Source organism: Ictidomys tridecemlineatus, chromosome 3, assembly GCF_052094955.1.
Source record: "Ictidomys tridecemlineatus isolate mIctTri1 chromosome 3, mIctTri1.hap1, whole genome shotgun sequence".
In the NCBI taxonomy this organism is placed as follows: Eukaryota; Metazoa; Chordata; class Mammalia; order Rodentia; family Sciuridae; genus Ictidomys; species Ictidomys tridecemlineatus.
The window spans coordinates 143,892,931-143,909,620 of record NC_135479.1 but is presented as its reverse complement, the minus strand read 5'-3'; the positions used below and the strand labels follow the sequence as shown (position 1 = coordinate 143,909,620).

At 42.6% G+C, this 16,690-nt stretch overlaps 1 protein-coding gene across 28 annotated transcripts in view; it reads left to right on the top strand.

Moving 5' to 3' along the window:
* Kalrn (kalirin RhoGEF kinase) overlaps positions 1 to 16,690 on the top strand; it is a 626,048-nt gene that overhangs the window by 549,241 nt on the left and 60,117 nt on the right. For 21 of the 28 annotated variants that reach the window (XM_078044068.1, XM_078044066.1, XM_078044074.1 and 18 more), the window contains 4 exons: positions 1,628 to 1,723; positions 10,980 to 11,110; positions 14,726 to 14,792; positions 16,433 to 16,536. In XM_078044068.1, coding sequence (XP_077900194.1) covers positions 1,628 to 1,723; positions 10,980 to 11,110; positions 14,726 to 14,792; positions 16,433 to 16,536 — 398 coding nt within the window. The remainder of the gene's footprint in view (positions 1 to 1,627; positions 1,724 to 10,979; positions 11,111 to 14,725; positions 14,793 to 16,432; positions 16,537 to 16,690) is intronic. The other 7 variants (XM_078044076.1, XM_078044075.1, XM_078044083.1 and 4 more) reach the window with 1 other exon arrangement.

Below are 16,690 nucleotides of genomic sequence, written 5' to 3'. Positions count from 1 at the left end.
AAATAGGACCAATGGCAACAGTCCCTTTTATTACATTAACTCTCCTCAGTCCTGCTTGTTTGACTTCTGTACACAATATTTGGAATTGAGATGAGCATCAGAACTTCTAGCAAATAGAGTCAGACTTATTAAAAACAATTTTTTCAGCAGTATAAAAGAAACTTTTAAAAGTTCAACCATTGCACTATTGTGCAATCATCCTCCCTGTTTAACCATTGTTCACATGCATGCGTGTTTTACAATTACTATGGGCGTATGACGTGCTCCATGCTTTATCTGCTGCCATTTCCTAGAATCTTATTAATTTTACCTTCATGACTTTAACTTTAATACCTGGAGAATGTTTTACTTTTTTGATGTTCCATAATTTGCTTGACCAGTCCCTTCATGGGACATCCGAACAGGGTGTTTCCAATCCACTACTTGAAATAATACCTCTGCAGATCACCATGTGTATATAGTATTTGTTATTTTAATGTCAGTCCTTGGACTAAATTCCCAGGAGTAACATTAATAGGTCAAAAATGATATCTTTGTTTTCCAAACCATGAGCATTTTCCTGCATCCCCAAGAGAGGAAAAAGAGATTGTTATAATTGTTCTTAATTGTACTTATTTGATTCTTCCACATTTCAGAAGCAAAGACTGAAAAGGAACTCTTACATTAGAAAGGGAGTTTTCTGGTTTGAAATTCTTCCCCTAACTTAAGGGAGAAACTTGAAGTCAGGACAAGGCCAGGACAGTCAACTTTCTATATCCACAGTGGTTATTCCCGTGCGTTGGCCTGGGTACCACTGCCCTCCACTCTGACATACATGCAGGCTTGGCCATCTCTCCCCAGCTCCTCCTCAGGTAGAGGAGAAAGGGAAAACCAAGAACAAACAAAAGCCATCATCCAGGGAGAGGTTATCCCCAGCCCACTGAGCAAATAGCCATACCAACAAGTCCTTATCCCTAGTGCAGGTGGAAGAGGGCCCCAGAGGGGCCCTTCAGTTGAGCCCCTCTTGGCTATAGCAGATGTCCCCACCTGCCCAGCATGTAACACATAGCTCCTGCGAAAGCCTCTGTTGCTTCTTGGTGTTCTAAGGAAGAGGCAGAGAAAGAGAGGGAGAAAATGTGGAAGGGGGTGTCTAGCTTCCAGGTCTCTAAAGTGCCCTGCCCCTAGCATTTTTCTAGGCACAGTAAAGATCCATACCTAAGGCAGTAACACATTTGAGACTGGGTTGATTGCAGACCCTGGAAAGCAATGGGCAGCCATATAGTGGCTTAAGTCCTATTTGCCCTTGGAGCATTTGTCCCTGCCTCCTGCCATTAGTAGGTGTTGCCCTTGCCTATTGGCCCCCCTTAGGAACTCAGTGACCCTTCCTCTCAACTCCTTTGGAGGCCTGCCTAAGGAGAGGCAGTCCCATCTATGCTTTGCTGCTGCCAAGACTTCCTGACTAGGGCTTGGGCAGGCCTGCTCCACCCCACTACTCTTAACCCCATTTCCCTCTGTCGCCTCTTCCCTCTAAATACAGAGCTTTCCTTTCCTTGCCTGCCTTGAGCTTTGGACTTTCTGTTTGGCTTTCTAATTGCTGTTCCTCATTCCTTGCTAATCTGCTTTTCCTTTGCTGCCCAATGTCTTGCAGTCCTCCTCTTTGCTAGCAGCCCGACAGGCTTCCTCAGAAGTACCTACTGCTGCAGACCTTGTCAGTGCAATAGAAAAGTTGGTCAAAAGCAAGCTGGTAAGTGGGGGTCCTGGAGGCAGTTCTGTGTGCGTGTCACCTCCATGCGGCTCCCAGGGCCTTGAATCTACTCCAGGTTCTCATTTTCACTTATCCTCATCCCTCCTGTAGAATTATTTCCAACGATGATGGTTTTTGAAAACCTGTGCTCCAAAATTGGCTTTATTTTGGAATGGGCATGGGAAATTAATAGGCCTTTATGGGGTTGTGATGTTAGCAAAAGGCATAAAGTATCCCATACAAATTAGCCTCACGGTAAGCCTGACCCGCTGGCCCTTAGGCAAGTGGCCTTTAGTCAGTGACTGAGGTGTCTGGATGCTCTGAAGCTCATGCACTGGACTGATGAAACAGGTGGGTCTTTGAAAATACCAAATAATTTTATTTAGGGAGCTTCTAGCTTGCAAAGTCTTGCAAAATTAAGACTGCTGGTTCTAAAGGGGAATGGGAAAAAGTGTATAGATATCTTGCCACAAAAAATCAAGGGAACAGGATGCGGTGGCACATGCCTATAATCCCAGCAGCTCGCGAGGCTGAGGCAGGAGGATCATGAATTCAAAGCCAATCTCAGAAAAAGCAATATGCCAAGCAACTCAATGAGACCCTGTCTCTAAATAAAATACAAAATAGGGCTGAGGATGTGGCTCAGTGGCTGAATGCCCCTAAGTTCAATCCACAGTATCCCTCCCCACCCCAGAAAAAAATCAAAGGACCTGGTGCCTCTCTCCATCATGGAAGGAAAAACTGAACATACGCACTGGCAGCTGGTCTAGCCTGTGACTATCCAGTGGACCCATCACTCCACCTGAAGGCAGGGTGGTCAGTCTGAGCTGGCTCGGGACTTTGGCAAAGTGCCGGTGAAAATTCATTTCTGGATGGTTCGTTAGGACAGAGTTGCCCTCCACTCCCAGGCTTTGACGTCTAAGTATCACTGTAAAATGATAATTTGAAGCATTTTCCTTTCTTTCTCATCTGTGTCACCCATTTGGCTTTTCCTGCAATCTCATTAAGATAAATGCCTGTGCTCCTACCAGGCTTCTGCTGGGAAGTCTTGTTAATCACCACTGTTGAGACCTTTCTCCACCAGGCCCAAGAATTAGGGGGAGACAGAGCGTCCTCTCTAGAGCAAGCTGCCGATAATTTTGATTCCAATGACTTCCTTTTTCAGATATGCCAGCTTTACAGTGTATAAATGAGGTTTAACACATATGATATTATTCTTTTCCTACCAAATTTTCCTTTCAAATTAGAAAAAAAAATGGCTGGTGGTTTGAGTTACCAGTGTCAGACTCTGCGCCTGCCCATTTTTCTGCTGTCTCTCCTTGTCCTCCCAGCGGGAGTCAAGGGCTTTCATGGTCACCACTGACTTTTCAAAGTCACACGTTTGGCTTTGCTCCCTTTGCATTTTTGTTCCTACCACTTCACTTCTCCAGAGTGTTCTGCCTCTTGTGTTTGCTTATCTAGTGCATAATGGACCTTCAAGGTCCCACTCAAACTCATCTCTCCACAAGGACTTCCCTGACCACTCCAGGCCAAACGTCCTCTCAAATCCAACTGCAGTTTCAAATGCCAGATGCTACTTGGGGCACCTCTTAGACGGCTCTGTTGTGCCATTTGTTAAAATACCATGATGTTTTCACTTGCAGTTTACCTCCCCAGCTAGATGATAAGTCGTTTAGGACATATTTTTTCCTCCAGTTGTATACAGGAGTCTTTTATACTTAATAGGTTCTTCATGAATACTTGTTTCAAAAAAATCCAGGGGCTGGGGCTATAGCTCAGTGGCAGAATGCTTGCCATGAGACACTGGGTTCAATCCTTAGCACTGCATAAAAAATAAAATAAATTCAATAAAGGCATCTACAATTACAAAGAAAATGTTTTTAAATCCAGATTTTTTTATATTTTAGATTACCTTTCCCCTGCTATTGCTGACTTGTGCTATTGAGAGTCTCCTCAGTCCTCTAGTTTGTGTGATCAGTGAATCTGTTATGCCTCTGAGCAGAGTTGTTGATAAGTCCCATAAGAACAGATTTCCCAAAGAAGGGGAAGAGTGGGATGGCATTGGAGTTGATCAACCCTGTAACCAGCTGTCAATCAATGTCTATTGAATGAATATTGTTACTGCAGTGAGTTTACCATAACAAGGGCTTTAACTTCCACCAATAACTGCTCCTTAAGGACCTCCAGTGAGCCCAGAATTACAGAGATTTCTTTGGCTTAACATATGAAACCAAGTGCATTTTAAGAAAGGAGTAAGAAAGTAGTGGCTTTGTTTCTTAGAATCATGTCACCAAAATTTGATTCTTTTACCTACCCTCTACTTTCTCTTTCTTCCCATCCCACTGTGGGACAGCAGTGGAGCAACAGAAAATTGAGACTATTCCAGCCATGTGTGAGAACACTAAGTTGCCTCTTCACCTCTAAGATTTCTGTTCCTATTCCTCATCAGTTCCTTGGCTTGGAAGGAAAAAAAAAAGTAGAGCTCATAAAAGTTTTGGAATATTTATTTGATCAAATAAAACAGTGTGAAAGCTGCCAAAATATCCAATGTTATCATAGACTTGGTTAATGAAAGTACAATGTATAGGTCAAGAGAAGTAATAGTTCCATTGTGCTATTCAGACCACACCTGTCCTGAGTGGTGTGTAATACATTGTATTCTAAATGCAGCATTCTAGAATGATCTTGAATAAACTGGAAGAGCCCAAGAGGAGGTAAACAGTACCATGTTGTCCATGTCAGGTTAAAGAGACAGAGACTCTGTTTGGGGAGAAGTTAGAAGCATGGCAGAGCCATCTTCCAATTACTGAAGCACTGCAGTGGGACTGAAGGGTTGGTCTGCCTGGGCTGCTCCAGAGGGTAGGACCTAGGTGCGCAGGTGGGAGTTTTCGTAGGGTAGTGTAAAGAAGAACTATCAAAGTCCTTCTCAATGTGCAGAGTCCATTTTACAGAAGCATCAGTTAGCTTAAATCTTTATCCATAGTTGTTGTTGTTGTTGTTGTTTTAATTTCCTTATTGGTTGCTCAAGCAGTGGCCCCAAATTCTGCACTTAGAATTCAGTTGCCCTATAGCTGTACCTGAGGGCCAGGAGGTACCTCGTGTCCCCATGCACCAAAGCTGCTCCTGTTGCTTTATGGCCATGTAGTCATTGTTGCATCAAAGCTTCTGCCTAAGTGTGAGCGCTGATCTTCATTGCCCAGGAATCACCAACAGAGCTAGCATACTAACATACTTTCTGTTTTATGTGTTAAGGTATTGTCCTTAACTTTGAGCCAGGAGTAAGCTCTCCCTCTGCTATCCACGTATGATTTTTTTTTTTTTTTTTTTTGGAGAGGGTACTGGGATTGAACCCAGGAGTACTTAACCACTGAGCTACATCCACAGCCCTTTTTAAACATTTTAAAATTTGAGACAGGGTCTCACTAAGTTGCTTAGGGCTTTGCTAAGTTGCTGAGGTTGGCTTTGAACTTGCAGTCCTCCTGCCTCAACTTCCCAAGTTGAATTATAGGTGTGTGTCACCACGCCCAGTACCCCATGTGATTTTTAATAAAGTTTTTTCTAGATCTGTGGACAGCTATTGCTGGTATAAAGTATGTAAGAACCTGAAGACCCAGGTTTCCATTCTACTTCTGCTACCAGTAATATAGCCCTGGGAAAGTATATTGGGCTCTCCTTTATCTCGCTTATCCATGATGAATCTGTTCACCTGAATCTAATCTCAAAAGAGTAATTCTGATGGTTGAGTAGGCAGGAACGTGTTTTACAAACTGATAAGCAGGCACCTGCAAATGTTAGTTCCTGGCCACTTCAACAGCCTTGTGAGGGCAAAGGGAACTGCATCATCCTCATCTCCCATTGCCCAGTGTGGTGCTGGAAAAGTGGAAACTTACATGGCTGCTAATAGATTGGCCATTGGGTAGATGTTGCAGGGTAATTGTTTAGCAGTCTATAGGACTTGGTTTTATTCCTCAAGTGTAAGGAATGAGAGCTTCCTGGCCATGTGAGACTGTGTCTCTATACTATGGTCCTGAAGCCCCAGGATTCTACCCTGCCTGGCAAAGAAGATCACACTTCCAGAAAGGAAGCCCCTCTCTGAGCTCATCATCAGGTGGCATGCCAAAACAGGTCACTAGACTCCAGATGACCCTGCTGGATGCTTGCTAAGAGTCCTCTGCCTCTAGGCAGCACTGAGCCAGTCGTGAGCTCTTCTTGAGTCCATCTGGTGGCCTGGCATCCTGACAGTGTGCCCTGTCTGCATCAGCAAGGCTTGTCACCCTTTGGTTCTCTTGCTGTGCTAGCATTCGCTTCCTTGGCCAGCCTCATGGGCCACAGAGGAACCTGGCAAGGACCAGGCTGTACTTGTGCATGTTACACGAATTGGCTTGTTTTATAAGTTGCCTTGGGAAAGTGTATTGGTCTACTTGGACTCTCCTTTATCTCACTTATCAGTGGTGATTCTGTTCACCTGAACCTAATCTCAAGCAAGTAATGATGACTGAGTAGGCAGGAACATGCTTTATAAACTGATAAGCAGGCCCCTGAAAATGGGGTGGAGTTAGCAGAACTTCCTGGTCTAGATGGAAAAAAATAATGGCCCCATCATATCCACAGTGGAGGTATACGTTTTTAGGAACTGGATTCATTTGGAATTCCTCCATGGAAGAAATTTCTGAGATGCTTGTCAGAATAGAAAAATTTAGAATTCCATCAAAAATTAAAAAAAAAATCAACCCCCAGATCACAAACCTGAAATGTCATTTGTCTGAAAAATCCACACCTCAGTTTTTCCACTATCAGTTGTTCCCATGCCCACCCCAAGTTTGCCTAGAAATGGCTTAAATCTAATGTTTATTGGCCAGAGAATATTATCCAAGTTTTAAAAAATATTTTATGTACATATTTGAGGTTACCACAAAATATTATAACATACACATAGATGGTTAAATGGTTACTATAGAAAAGAAATTAATACAACCATCATCCCACACATGATTTTTTTCCTGGAGATATGGCCAGTGGTTAAGTAGAGCAGCTGAAACTACTTTTTTGACAAAAACCCTTAATATAATACAACCTTACTAACAATGGTCCTCAGATAGTGCATTAAATCTCTGGATCTAGCTTGTTACATCTTATATATCTGCTACTTTATATCCTTTGATCTATATAGTTCCTCTTTTTTCACTTGATCTCTCTCTTCCCACCCCAAGTAAACTACTATTTTATTCTCTTTTTTTTTTTTTTTTTGTACCAGAGATTAAGCTCAGGGGCACTTAACCACTGGCCATATCTCCAGCCCTTTTTTGTATTTCATTTAGAGACAGAGTCTCACTGAGTTATTTAGGGCCTTGTTAAGTGGCTGCGGATGACTTTGAACTCACAAGACACCCAGGTTACTATTTTATTCATCTCTATATATTGGACATTTTTTTAAAAGATTCCACATATAAGTGAGCTCGTGCAATATTTCTCTTTCTTTATATGTTTATTTCACTTGGCATGATCTTCACCCATGTTGTGGAAAATGGCAGAATTTCCTTTCTTTTTTAAATATTTATTTATTTATTTATTTTTAGTTATAGGTGGACACAGTTATCTTTATTTTATATTTATGTGGTGCTAAGGATTGAACCAAGTGCCTCACACATACTAGTTGAGTGCTCTACCTCTGAGCCACACCCCCACCCCAAAATTTCCTTTCTTAAGGCTGAAAAATATCACATACACACATACACCCTACCACAGTGTCTTTATCCATTCATTCACCAACAGACACTTAGGGTTTTTCCACATCTTAGCCACTGTGAATAGTATAGCACTGAACATAGAGGCACAAATATGTTTACAAGGTGCTGTTTCATAACCTTTGGGCATGCATATACCCAGTCCTGTCAATTGTGGGTCTTGTGACAGTTTTATTTTTAATTTTCTTTAGGAACCACCATACTGTTTTTCATAATGGCTGCACCACTCTTCATTTTCATTCCCACCATTCCTTCCCCTTTCTCTTTGCCAGCACTTGCTCTCTCTCTCTTTTTTCACTCCTTAGCTCTTTCTTCTCTAGCACCTCCTCATGCCAGCACCCATAACACAGTCACTTACTGGTCCCTCCCCTCTCCTCTACCTGCCCTGGGCTTGCTACTTCTGGGCTACCCCACATGGTTCATTCACCCCATGACTTTTACTCTCTGGGCTGCTGCTGCCTGGAATGTCCTCCCATTTCATTTCTCAATGACTGTCCCTCTGTATCCACAGGTTCTACATCTGTGAATTCAACTACAGATTGAAAATATTTAAGAAAAATTTGTGGAGCTGGGGATGTGGCTCAAGCGGTAGCGTGCTCGCCTGGCATGCGTGCGAGCCGGGTTTGATCCTCAGCACCACATACAAACAAAGACGTTGTGTCCACCGAAACTAAAAAATAAATATTAAAATTCTTTCTCTCCTCTCTCTCTCTCTCTCTCTCTTTAAAAAAAAAAAAAAAAGAAAAATTTGTGTCTGTACTAAACATGTCATTTTCTAGTCTTTATTCTCTAAACAATACAGTATAGCAACTAATTATTAGCACTTACATTGTATTAGATATTATAAGTAATCTAGAGATGATTTGAAGTATTCAGGAGGATGTGCATAGGTCATATTGCAAATCTTAAGTGGGGCAGAAGTTCTCATTGTGGCAGAAAACTGGCCTGTTTCCTCCAGGAGAAGCACTAATTGCAGGTCACCTTTACTTGACCTTGATTTGAGCCTAGTATCCAACTCTAATCCAGTCAACTAGGTCTTCAGAGGGAATCACTCTTGAATGACTGCCAGCATTATAGCTAATTCCATGATTCAAGGCAAATTACCCAGCATACCGATTAGCCAAGCCCTTTATTTCCCTCTTCCTGCTCTCACTGAATCTACCCTTTTAACTCTGTGCCTGAGAGTCCTGCCCCAGAGACAACTTGGGCTTCTTTGCTCACAGAACAATCAGGAGGACATGGAATGCATTTCATTCTGCAACACTTTGGACTCCTTAGATGTCCTTCATTCTCTAGATGGGCTGAGAGTGGCCCATGTGAAGCTGGATGTGCCGTGGGGGCATCTTGTAAGCAGAGCTGTAGGCCTGCTTCCTGGGCCTGGCAGTCTCCTTCCTGCCATCCAGCAGGCTAAAGAACAAAGACCGCAAAAGGACAATGGGAAGAGGAGGAGAAAGTAAGAGGCACTAATGGGATCCGTCACCAGCTGGGTCCATCTGTCTAGAAGCCTGTCTCTGGTGATGGCACCAGGGGACATGTCACTGGAAAGCCTGCCTGTCCACTGGCTTGTCAAGCCTCGGCACCAGACACTCTAATTTCCTTAATAACAGGTTACAGACTCTGTATCTATAAATGTAGCTCAACCCTTCTCGACCTTTCTTTATTTTTAGCCAATACTGCTGCTCTGGATGTAACGGCTTCCGTAGCTGATTACTTTGTTCTGTAAATACCTTTATGTCAAATAGAAAGAAATTCTCCATGTACGGCTGGAAGACCCTGTGCTCTTAATCCTAATTTCTTGCCTTAGTGACAAATTCATGTTTGGCATATTGGGTCTATTTGGGAGGCCAGAGAAAAGTGGATATCTCTTTCAGTGTTGAGATTTTCAGATTCAAGTTTCCGTCCTTTGTCACATAGTGTCCATCAGGATCCTCATTCCTTTTATGTTTCTTTTCCTCAGACTTTCCTGCCTCTGTTTGGTCTATGTTGAAATATAACAGCTAAACTGGGCATGGTGGCACATGTCTGTAATCCCAGCTACATGGGGGGCTGAGGCAGGAGGATAGCAAGTTTGAGGACAGCCTGGGTAACTTAATGAGACCTTGTCTCAAATTTTTTAAAAAGTGGTGGGGGTGCTGAGGATGTGGCTCAGTGGTAGAGTGTACCTGGGATCAATTCCTAGTGCCACACACACACATAAAACAGAAAAACAAACAAAACCCACAGTTACTGATAGATAATGTCAAGTGCAGATCATTTAAGATCAGGCTTAGTCTGTTGTTCCTACTACCTTTTTGCATGACACTTTTTTGATTTTTGTGACTTTAACTTAGGGCCATTTTCAGAGACTACTAAGTGAAACCTCTCCGTTTAGCCACTGTGGCTGGGATGCACAGGTGCCTTGGGTGGTTTGGATTTGTCTCTCATGCTTGTTTTACATTTGCCCACCTTGACCTTGATCTCTCATATCATCATTTTTCCATGTTGCTTCTGTCAGTTCACATAATCAAATAGTAGGTGTCGCTTGGGTCTTCCCAGGGCACTAATGAAAATATTAGCTTGGACCCTCTTTGAGTGTTCTTACTGTTACTAATGCTGTCCTCGGGGGAAAGCAGCTCACCACTGCAGAGCATTTTTAACTTTTCAGAGAGGTTGACAACTGTTGTCTCTGTCTATTTCTCAGAAATCTGTAGAGAGAAGGTTTGTTCTGAAAATTGACAAAAACTGAAGCATGGAACCATTTTAGCTGTCCACATAATATTCTGAAATTAGAATTTCTGTTCCTCACCCTTAGTTCCTTCTAAAGTACTGTATTTTTTTTAGTTTTTTAATTTGTTCTATTTAGTTAGACATGACAGTAGATTGCATTTTGATGCATCATACATAAATAAAGTCTAACTTCTCATTTGTCTGGTTTGAAGGACTGTATTAAGCCATTTAACTTCTTTTTTTCTGATTCTATAGCACTTGATTTAAAAGAAATGAGAAGAATTAGTAAATGAAAGGAAGTCTTTGGTAAATAACCTTAGCAGAGATGTTTTTTGAAAAGGTTAAATCTACAGATTATTTCTTGTCCTCTTCAAAAGATTTATAACTGATTTAACAAAACCCTGCTTGTTTGTTTTGAGGTCTATCCCTCCTACTCCCTTATCAATTTGCATTTGATGGCCTTACAACAGATTTTCTTTTCTAACTCCTTATTTGGTACAGAATTGCAATGATTAGCTTTCCCTCTGGAGCCCTTACACAGAGATAAGTTGCTTTGACAATGGGCAATTTCATTAGGCCTGGAAAGTTGGCCAAGGACATCCTGATTGCCTAAGAAGGCGACAGCTCAGATCTCCCTGCTGCAGGAGGGTGGAAGTCTCTGGTGTCCTAATGCTTCACTGTGAATCAGTGAGAACAGCCTTGGCTGTTACTTCTCAAGCTGGTTGTGGGCAGACTGGGGGACACAGGGCTTCCAAGTGACTTTTCAGTGTACAGTTCTCTGAAGCTGTTTGTTCTTGTCTTTTTAGACTCTTGAAGGAGGCTCCTACCGGGGGAGCTTGAAAGACCCTACAGGCTGCCTAAATGAGGGGATGACCCCACCCACTCCTCCCAGAAACCTGGAAGAAGAACAGAAAGCCAAAGCCCTTCGAGGCAGGATGTAAGTAACTCCCCAGATCCCACTCTTGCAGGTGTGGCGGACCGTGGTGAAGGGCTGGGGGTACTTAGGGATTCCCCATGCTGTGCTTCGACTGATCTCAGAAAGATGTGAAGGTGACTCAGATCTATTCTGTGTAACAGTGATGAACAGTGAGCTACTTTGGCACTGTCTTGAAGAAGTTTAGGCTGAAGTGTCTTCTGTTAAGTAGCAGCTATTAATGACAAAGTATGGTTTTAACTAAGATCTGATAGAAATATTAAACATGCTGATAAAAGGGAAACTGTGGGACCATTAAGATGGGTCTGTAGTACCAGAGAATCCCTAATCATGGCAGAAAATCTGGTGGAGGTCACCAGAGGCAATATGCCTTAGGTATAGGCAAGTGAGAGATTAGAAGAGGAAGCTGTAGTACTGCCAGGTAGAGCTCATCTCAACCTCTCCCCAAGGGCTTTAATTCTGCATCATTTAGTTCTACAAAAACTGCCTTTCCACTTTGCATGGCTAGTGGTAAAATACAGTTCACATTGCAGTCTGTTTCACAAAGATCCTTGTGCAATGCAAGGTCCGGGTTATATGCCTCCTGTTATGTGAGATGATAAGGAAGATATGGATGCCAGTAATACAGAACCATAACTCCTCCCTTACTTTAGTTTTCTTATTCAGAGTTTGGCTGAGCTGGAAGCCAGCTGCCAATAAGTCTTGAACATAGCTCAGTGTGAAATCGTGAGCAGCAGTGAGAGTAGGGTAGGCAGATGGGAAGGGTCCCTCTCTGCTGTTAGTCTGCCCTTCTCCCTCAAATTAATCACTCCTTTTGCCAAGTCACTGCAAATTGATAAGGAAGTGGGAGGGATAGACCTCAAAGCAAAAAAGCACATTTTGTTAAATCAGTTATAAAAAAAATAAATGGGGCTAAATCCTTCTGTTACTGGGAAATGTGTCCAGTGAACATTTAGGACTTTGTTTCCTAGGAAACAAAAATAGAAACATCATAGCAAGAGCCTTGTGTCAAAGCAGGGCTGTCCCCTCACTGTGGGGAAGAACAAGAGGCATGCAAACTCTATAATTTCATACTTACTCCCACAACTTTATGGGTGCTTAGGAAGAACCTCAAGAAGTTGGTAAATGGAATCAAGATTGAGAAATGTCATTTCCACAGGGAAATTTCCTAGGACTTTTACAAAACTGGTTCTCCTTAGCTTACATCAGTCAAGCCAAAACAAGGCTTCTATCAGGGAAACAAAAGTTTTCATCAGGGAAGTGACCCACAAGGTGTCCAATGGTCCTTAGCAAAGACAAACACTAGTCTCACTCATGTTGACCAGGCCTATGAGAATTATGTCAGCCATTGTCCAAATATGATATTGTCTGATTTTGCTACCATGGACCACAAGAGTGTGTTGCCTTTTTACCCAGGGATCCATCTCTCCTCCCTCATCTCATTCTCACCAAAGCCCCTATTTCTCCACATCCTGAGCTATCCTGAAAATCTACCCTACAGTGTCTCATCCCTTTTACTATATATCATCCTTTTGATATATATGGGAGAAGTAGGACAAACAAAATAAATTAGGTGGTATGTCAGAAGCTGGAAAAAAAAAAAAAGAGCAGTATGAGGGAGATCAGGAATGTGGCCAGGCTGCGGTATTAAGTGGTTTTGACATTTGCACAAAAACCAGAAGGAGGTAAGGAGTTAGCCATGAGGAAGAGTGTTCTGGGTAGAGGGAACAGCCAGTGCCAAGGCTCTACAGGATTTCCTGTGGAAGACCAGCCCTTCCCTACCACTGTGAAAGAGAGAGGGTTAGAAGTGGGCCCAAATTATAGCTGGAAGAATTTCACAGGGACCAAAGAACAACATATGTTTGTACTTTTACTGATAAGAATTGAACATGGACAGTAATTTATTATTCATTCATTTGGCAATTAATCCTGTACTGCCTTAAGATGAATATAATTTAAATCTCTGAGGTAACTTTTCAGAATGTCTTTTAATGTGTCTTAATCTCCCCCAGATACTTTACCAGCCCCTTAAGGGAAAAAGGCAAGGCTCCCCAGCAGACCTGATGCAAGTCCCCTTCTCTTAGAGGCTGACAAGCCTAGCCAGCCCCAATGTGTCAGCAAATGGCTGAAGATAAAAATATCATGTGGAGACAGAGCAGTAGACCTCATCTTCACAGGCCCCTCCCAGCCCCAAATTCCCACTCTCATTTTCCTGTGGTTTTCTTTAACCACTGTCTTCCAAGCGGTACTTGGGTCATGCTAAAGATATATTTGAATGCTTTATATATTTGGCCTTGCCAGTTCCTTCCTGTGGCCTGAAACACTCGCTGGTCTGTGCTGGAGGGAACTGATTGGAAGTGCTGAGCAGGCTGATAAAGAAGCATGTGTTCCTTTGCTTCCTTCTCTGGCCCCCAAGGCCCCTAGACCCTGGGGATTTGGTGGCTCCTCAGTGTCACACAGAACAAGAGTTTCAGCTGAATTGCTTCCTGGGTTCAAAATGGTTACAATCCCGGCACTGGGGTCCTTGTTTGACATCTCAGAACTTTACCCCTTTTGCCACTTGAGCCAAAAATATACTTGTGTGGCTTCAGACAAAACCTTTTCAAATCAGATAGTAAAGAATCAGACTCCAGTAGACTCAGAGCAGCCCCTGCCCTGTGCAGGGCCAAAAGCATTTTATGTCTTCCTCTTCACTGTTGGACAGAAAAAGAGGAGTGTTTGGGGCTGAGGCTTCTGGGATTCCAATGAGCCAGTCTCAGCCATTTGCCAGGCAGTGAGCTACATGAAGGAGCTCAGTCTTTGGACTCTTGAACAACTGGGTTCAAATCCCATCTCTGTCCCTCACTTTGTAATCTTGGGCAAGTTACCTAATCTTTCCATTTGAGTATTTTCATTAAATAAAGTATGCTTTACAATACCTACATTTTTACAAGAATGAGAAAACCCAGATGAAGTAACTGGCCTTATAGTAAATGCTCTAAGAAGTAGAAATAATTAACAAGGAAGCCAAGAAAGTAAATGTCCTTGCCATTGTTCAATCCTGCGTCTTGGGACTGAGCGCTGCCTTCAAAGTTGTGAGTGAGGAATGTCTGCAGTCAGCCTTTCTGGCCTTGACTGGGGATTTTCCAAGCCAGTTACCATAGATACCCATGTGAATAATTGTAGCTTCTAGATTATAAAGTAAAAGTTTCTCTCCATATCTGCATTTCTGGGGCCTTAACAGCTTGTTATCAAACAAGTGTCTCTCTCCTCTCTTTAGGAAGAATGGAACTGAAACGAAGGAATAAGAGTCTCATATTGATCCTTTGGCCTCAAAGCTTTTGTAACTCAGTTTTGCCAAAGTAGTTGTAGTTCTTCCTGCCCTGTGTCTCTACAGTCATTCAGGGAGAAAGAGATATAAAAAGTAGAAAGAGGATTTCAAAGCAATTGTTCATCATCCTTGTCTGACTTGTGTGCTGGCTAAGGGAAAGTCCTTGCTGGCCTCGTGCCCTCAAAGAGCAGCAGTGAGCAACTCTGGGGTGCTTTAAGGCGTTTAAGTAACTTTACTGTGACCTTAGTGTGAAGACTTCTTGCTTAACAATAAAGAGGAACCCTCATTATTCTTCATCTCCTGCTCAGGTTTGTCCTGAATGAGCTGGTACAGACAGAGAAAGACTATGTCAAGGACCTGGGGATTGTGGTGGAGGTGAGTATCTGGTGCAGAGTGAGTTTGGGCTCACCCAACTAGGAGCAGGTTGGACCCTACATGGGCAGGGGGTTAGCTTGATGGCTGCATGTATTTTACTCTCTCTGGGTATTTGCAGGAATGGGTATTAAAATGATAGCCAGGTGTGTAATCCTAGAGACTCAGGAGGCTGAGGCAGGAGGATCACAAGTTCAAGGCCAGCCTTGGCAATTTAGGGAGACCCTGTCTCAAAATAAAAACCCAAGGGGTGAGAATATAGCTCAGCAGTAAAGCACCTCTGGGTCCCCAGTACCCCCCCACACACACACACACAGATGATTTAAAGGGTATAATTCAAATGTAATATGCAGGCACTTTTTTTTTCTCCTTGAAACATTTATGATATTTAGAGAGAGGTAAGGGCACAAATATTATAGCATTTGGGGAGTTTCTTGATTAGAGTTGCATCCATTTCACCTTGTTTGGGGTGACCAAGTTATGATCTTAAGAGGCTATTGGATGTTTCCTCGTGTGAACATATATTCTTCAGAATTCTGAGCACTCTGGGCACAAACCAGGTAACTTTGAGTGGAATCTTGGGGCTTACACATTTCCTTAGAGTTCAAGGAGAATGTCATAGCTACTAAGGAGACAGACAAAGAAAAAGCCACCAATAAGCAAGAGTGACAGGTCCCCAGTTAGGAATCAAATTGGTAATAAATACAACAGCTCCAGCTCCATAGGGATTAACTTTTGAGGACTTAAGACACTTTTTTGGAGGACAAAGCCTAAGGAAGTAAATGGATAATTTAGATGGCTTAGAGCCCTTTTATTTAGCATCTTAAAAAGAAAGATAGGAATTCTAAAAATTGAATTCCTAATGTTTAAATTGCCTACTGGTTCCTAACAGTTGCCCTTTAAGTCCTCATCCTGTGAACTCTGCTGATAGATGGCTCTGTATTTGCCAATCCTGAGCTTTGGATAAAGAGACTAACCAGGTATAGAGAGGACCTGAATTCTAATTTATGGAAAGTCACTCTCCCCCTTGGGAATCTGGAGATTGAGAAACTGAAATCCAGGAAATTCAGACATCAGTGGTATGATTAAAAGTAATGTAACATGGGTACCTTGGGTTTTTTTTATTTGTTTGTCTCTCTGATGGGGCCATGTGCTGCCTGAACAACCTCACAACCTGATTTTACAGCTGAAATGAGATGACATAGGACTGCTACAGAATCTAAAGTGTTAACATTTTATGACTTATTTATAGGCCAGATGTATCTAGTTCTGAGTCTTTAAAAATATAATTAACTTGAGTTAGGAGACAGGGAAGGAGAGAGGATCGTTTTCTTCTTTGTTCAGCTTTCTTTTCTTTCTTTTTTTTTTTTTTTGGCAGAGCTGGGGATGCAACCCAAGGCCAGGCGCATGCTAGGCATGTGCTGTACCACTAAGACATAGAAACACCCAGAAACTTCATAAAAGTTTTGATTCTCACTCTGCCCAAGGGCAGAGTCTTGGCTGAATAGGAAAAACTACAGCAGCATTACCCTCAGACTCACACAAAGCATGGGCTTCTCTGGGTGCTCCAAGTGGCCTTGACCCTTGACCTGATGGTGCTTTCTCAGGTGCATCCTCTTGTAACTACTGCCTGTCCCCTGCAGGGCTTCATGAAGAGGATAGAAGAGAAGGGCGTTCCTGAGGATATGCGAGGGAAGGATAAAATCGTGTTTGGGAACATTCACCAGATTTATGACTGGCATAAGGAGTAAGTGTCCCAGCTGCCCTGAGGGTCAGGGCATCCTGGGAAATCCTGGACTCTAGAATCCTTTTCTTGCATCTGATGTAAAAGTCAGAGATTGAAGGGAATCTCCTGTCATTTATCTCCCATTGAGAGGTAATGAAGTTCCAAGCAGTGTGAC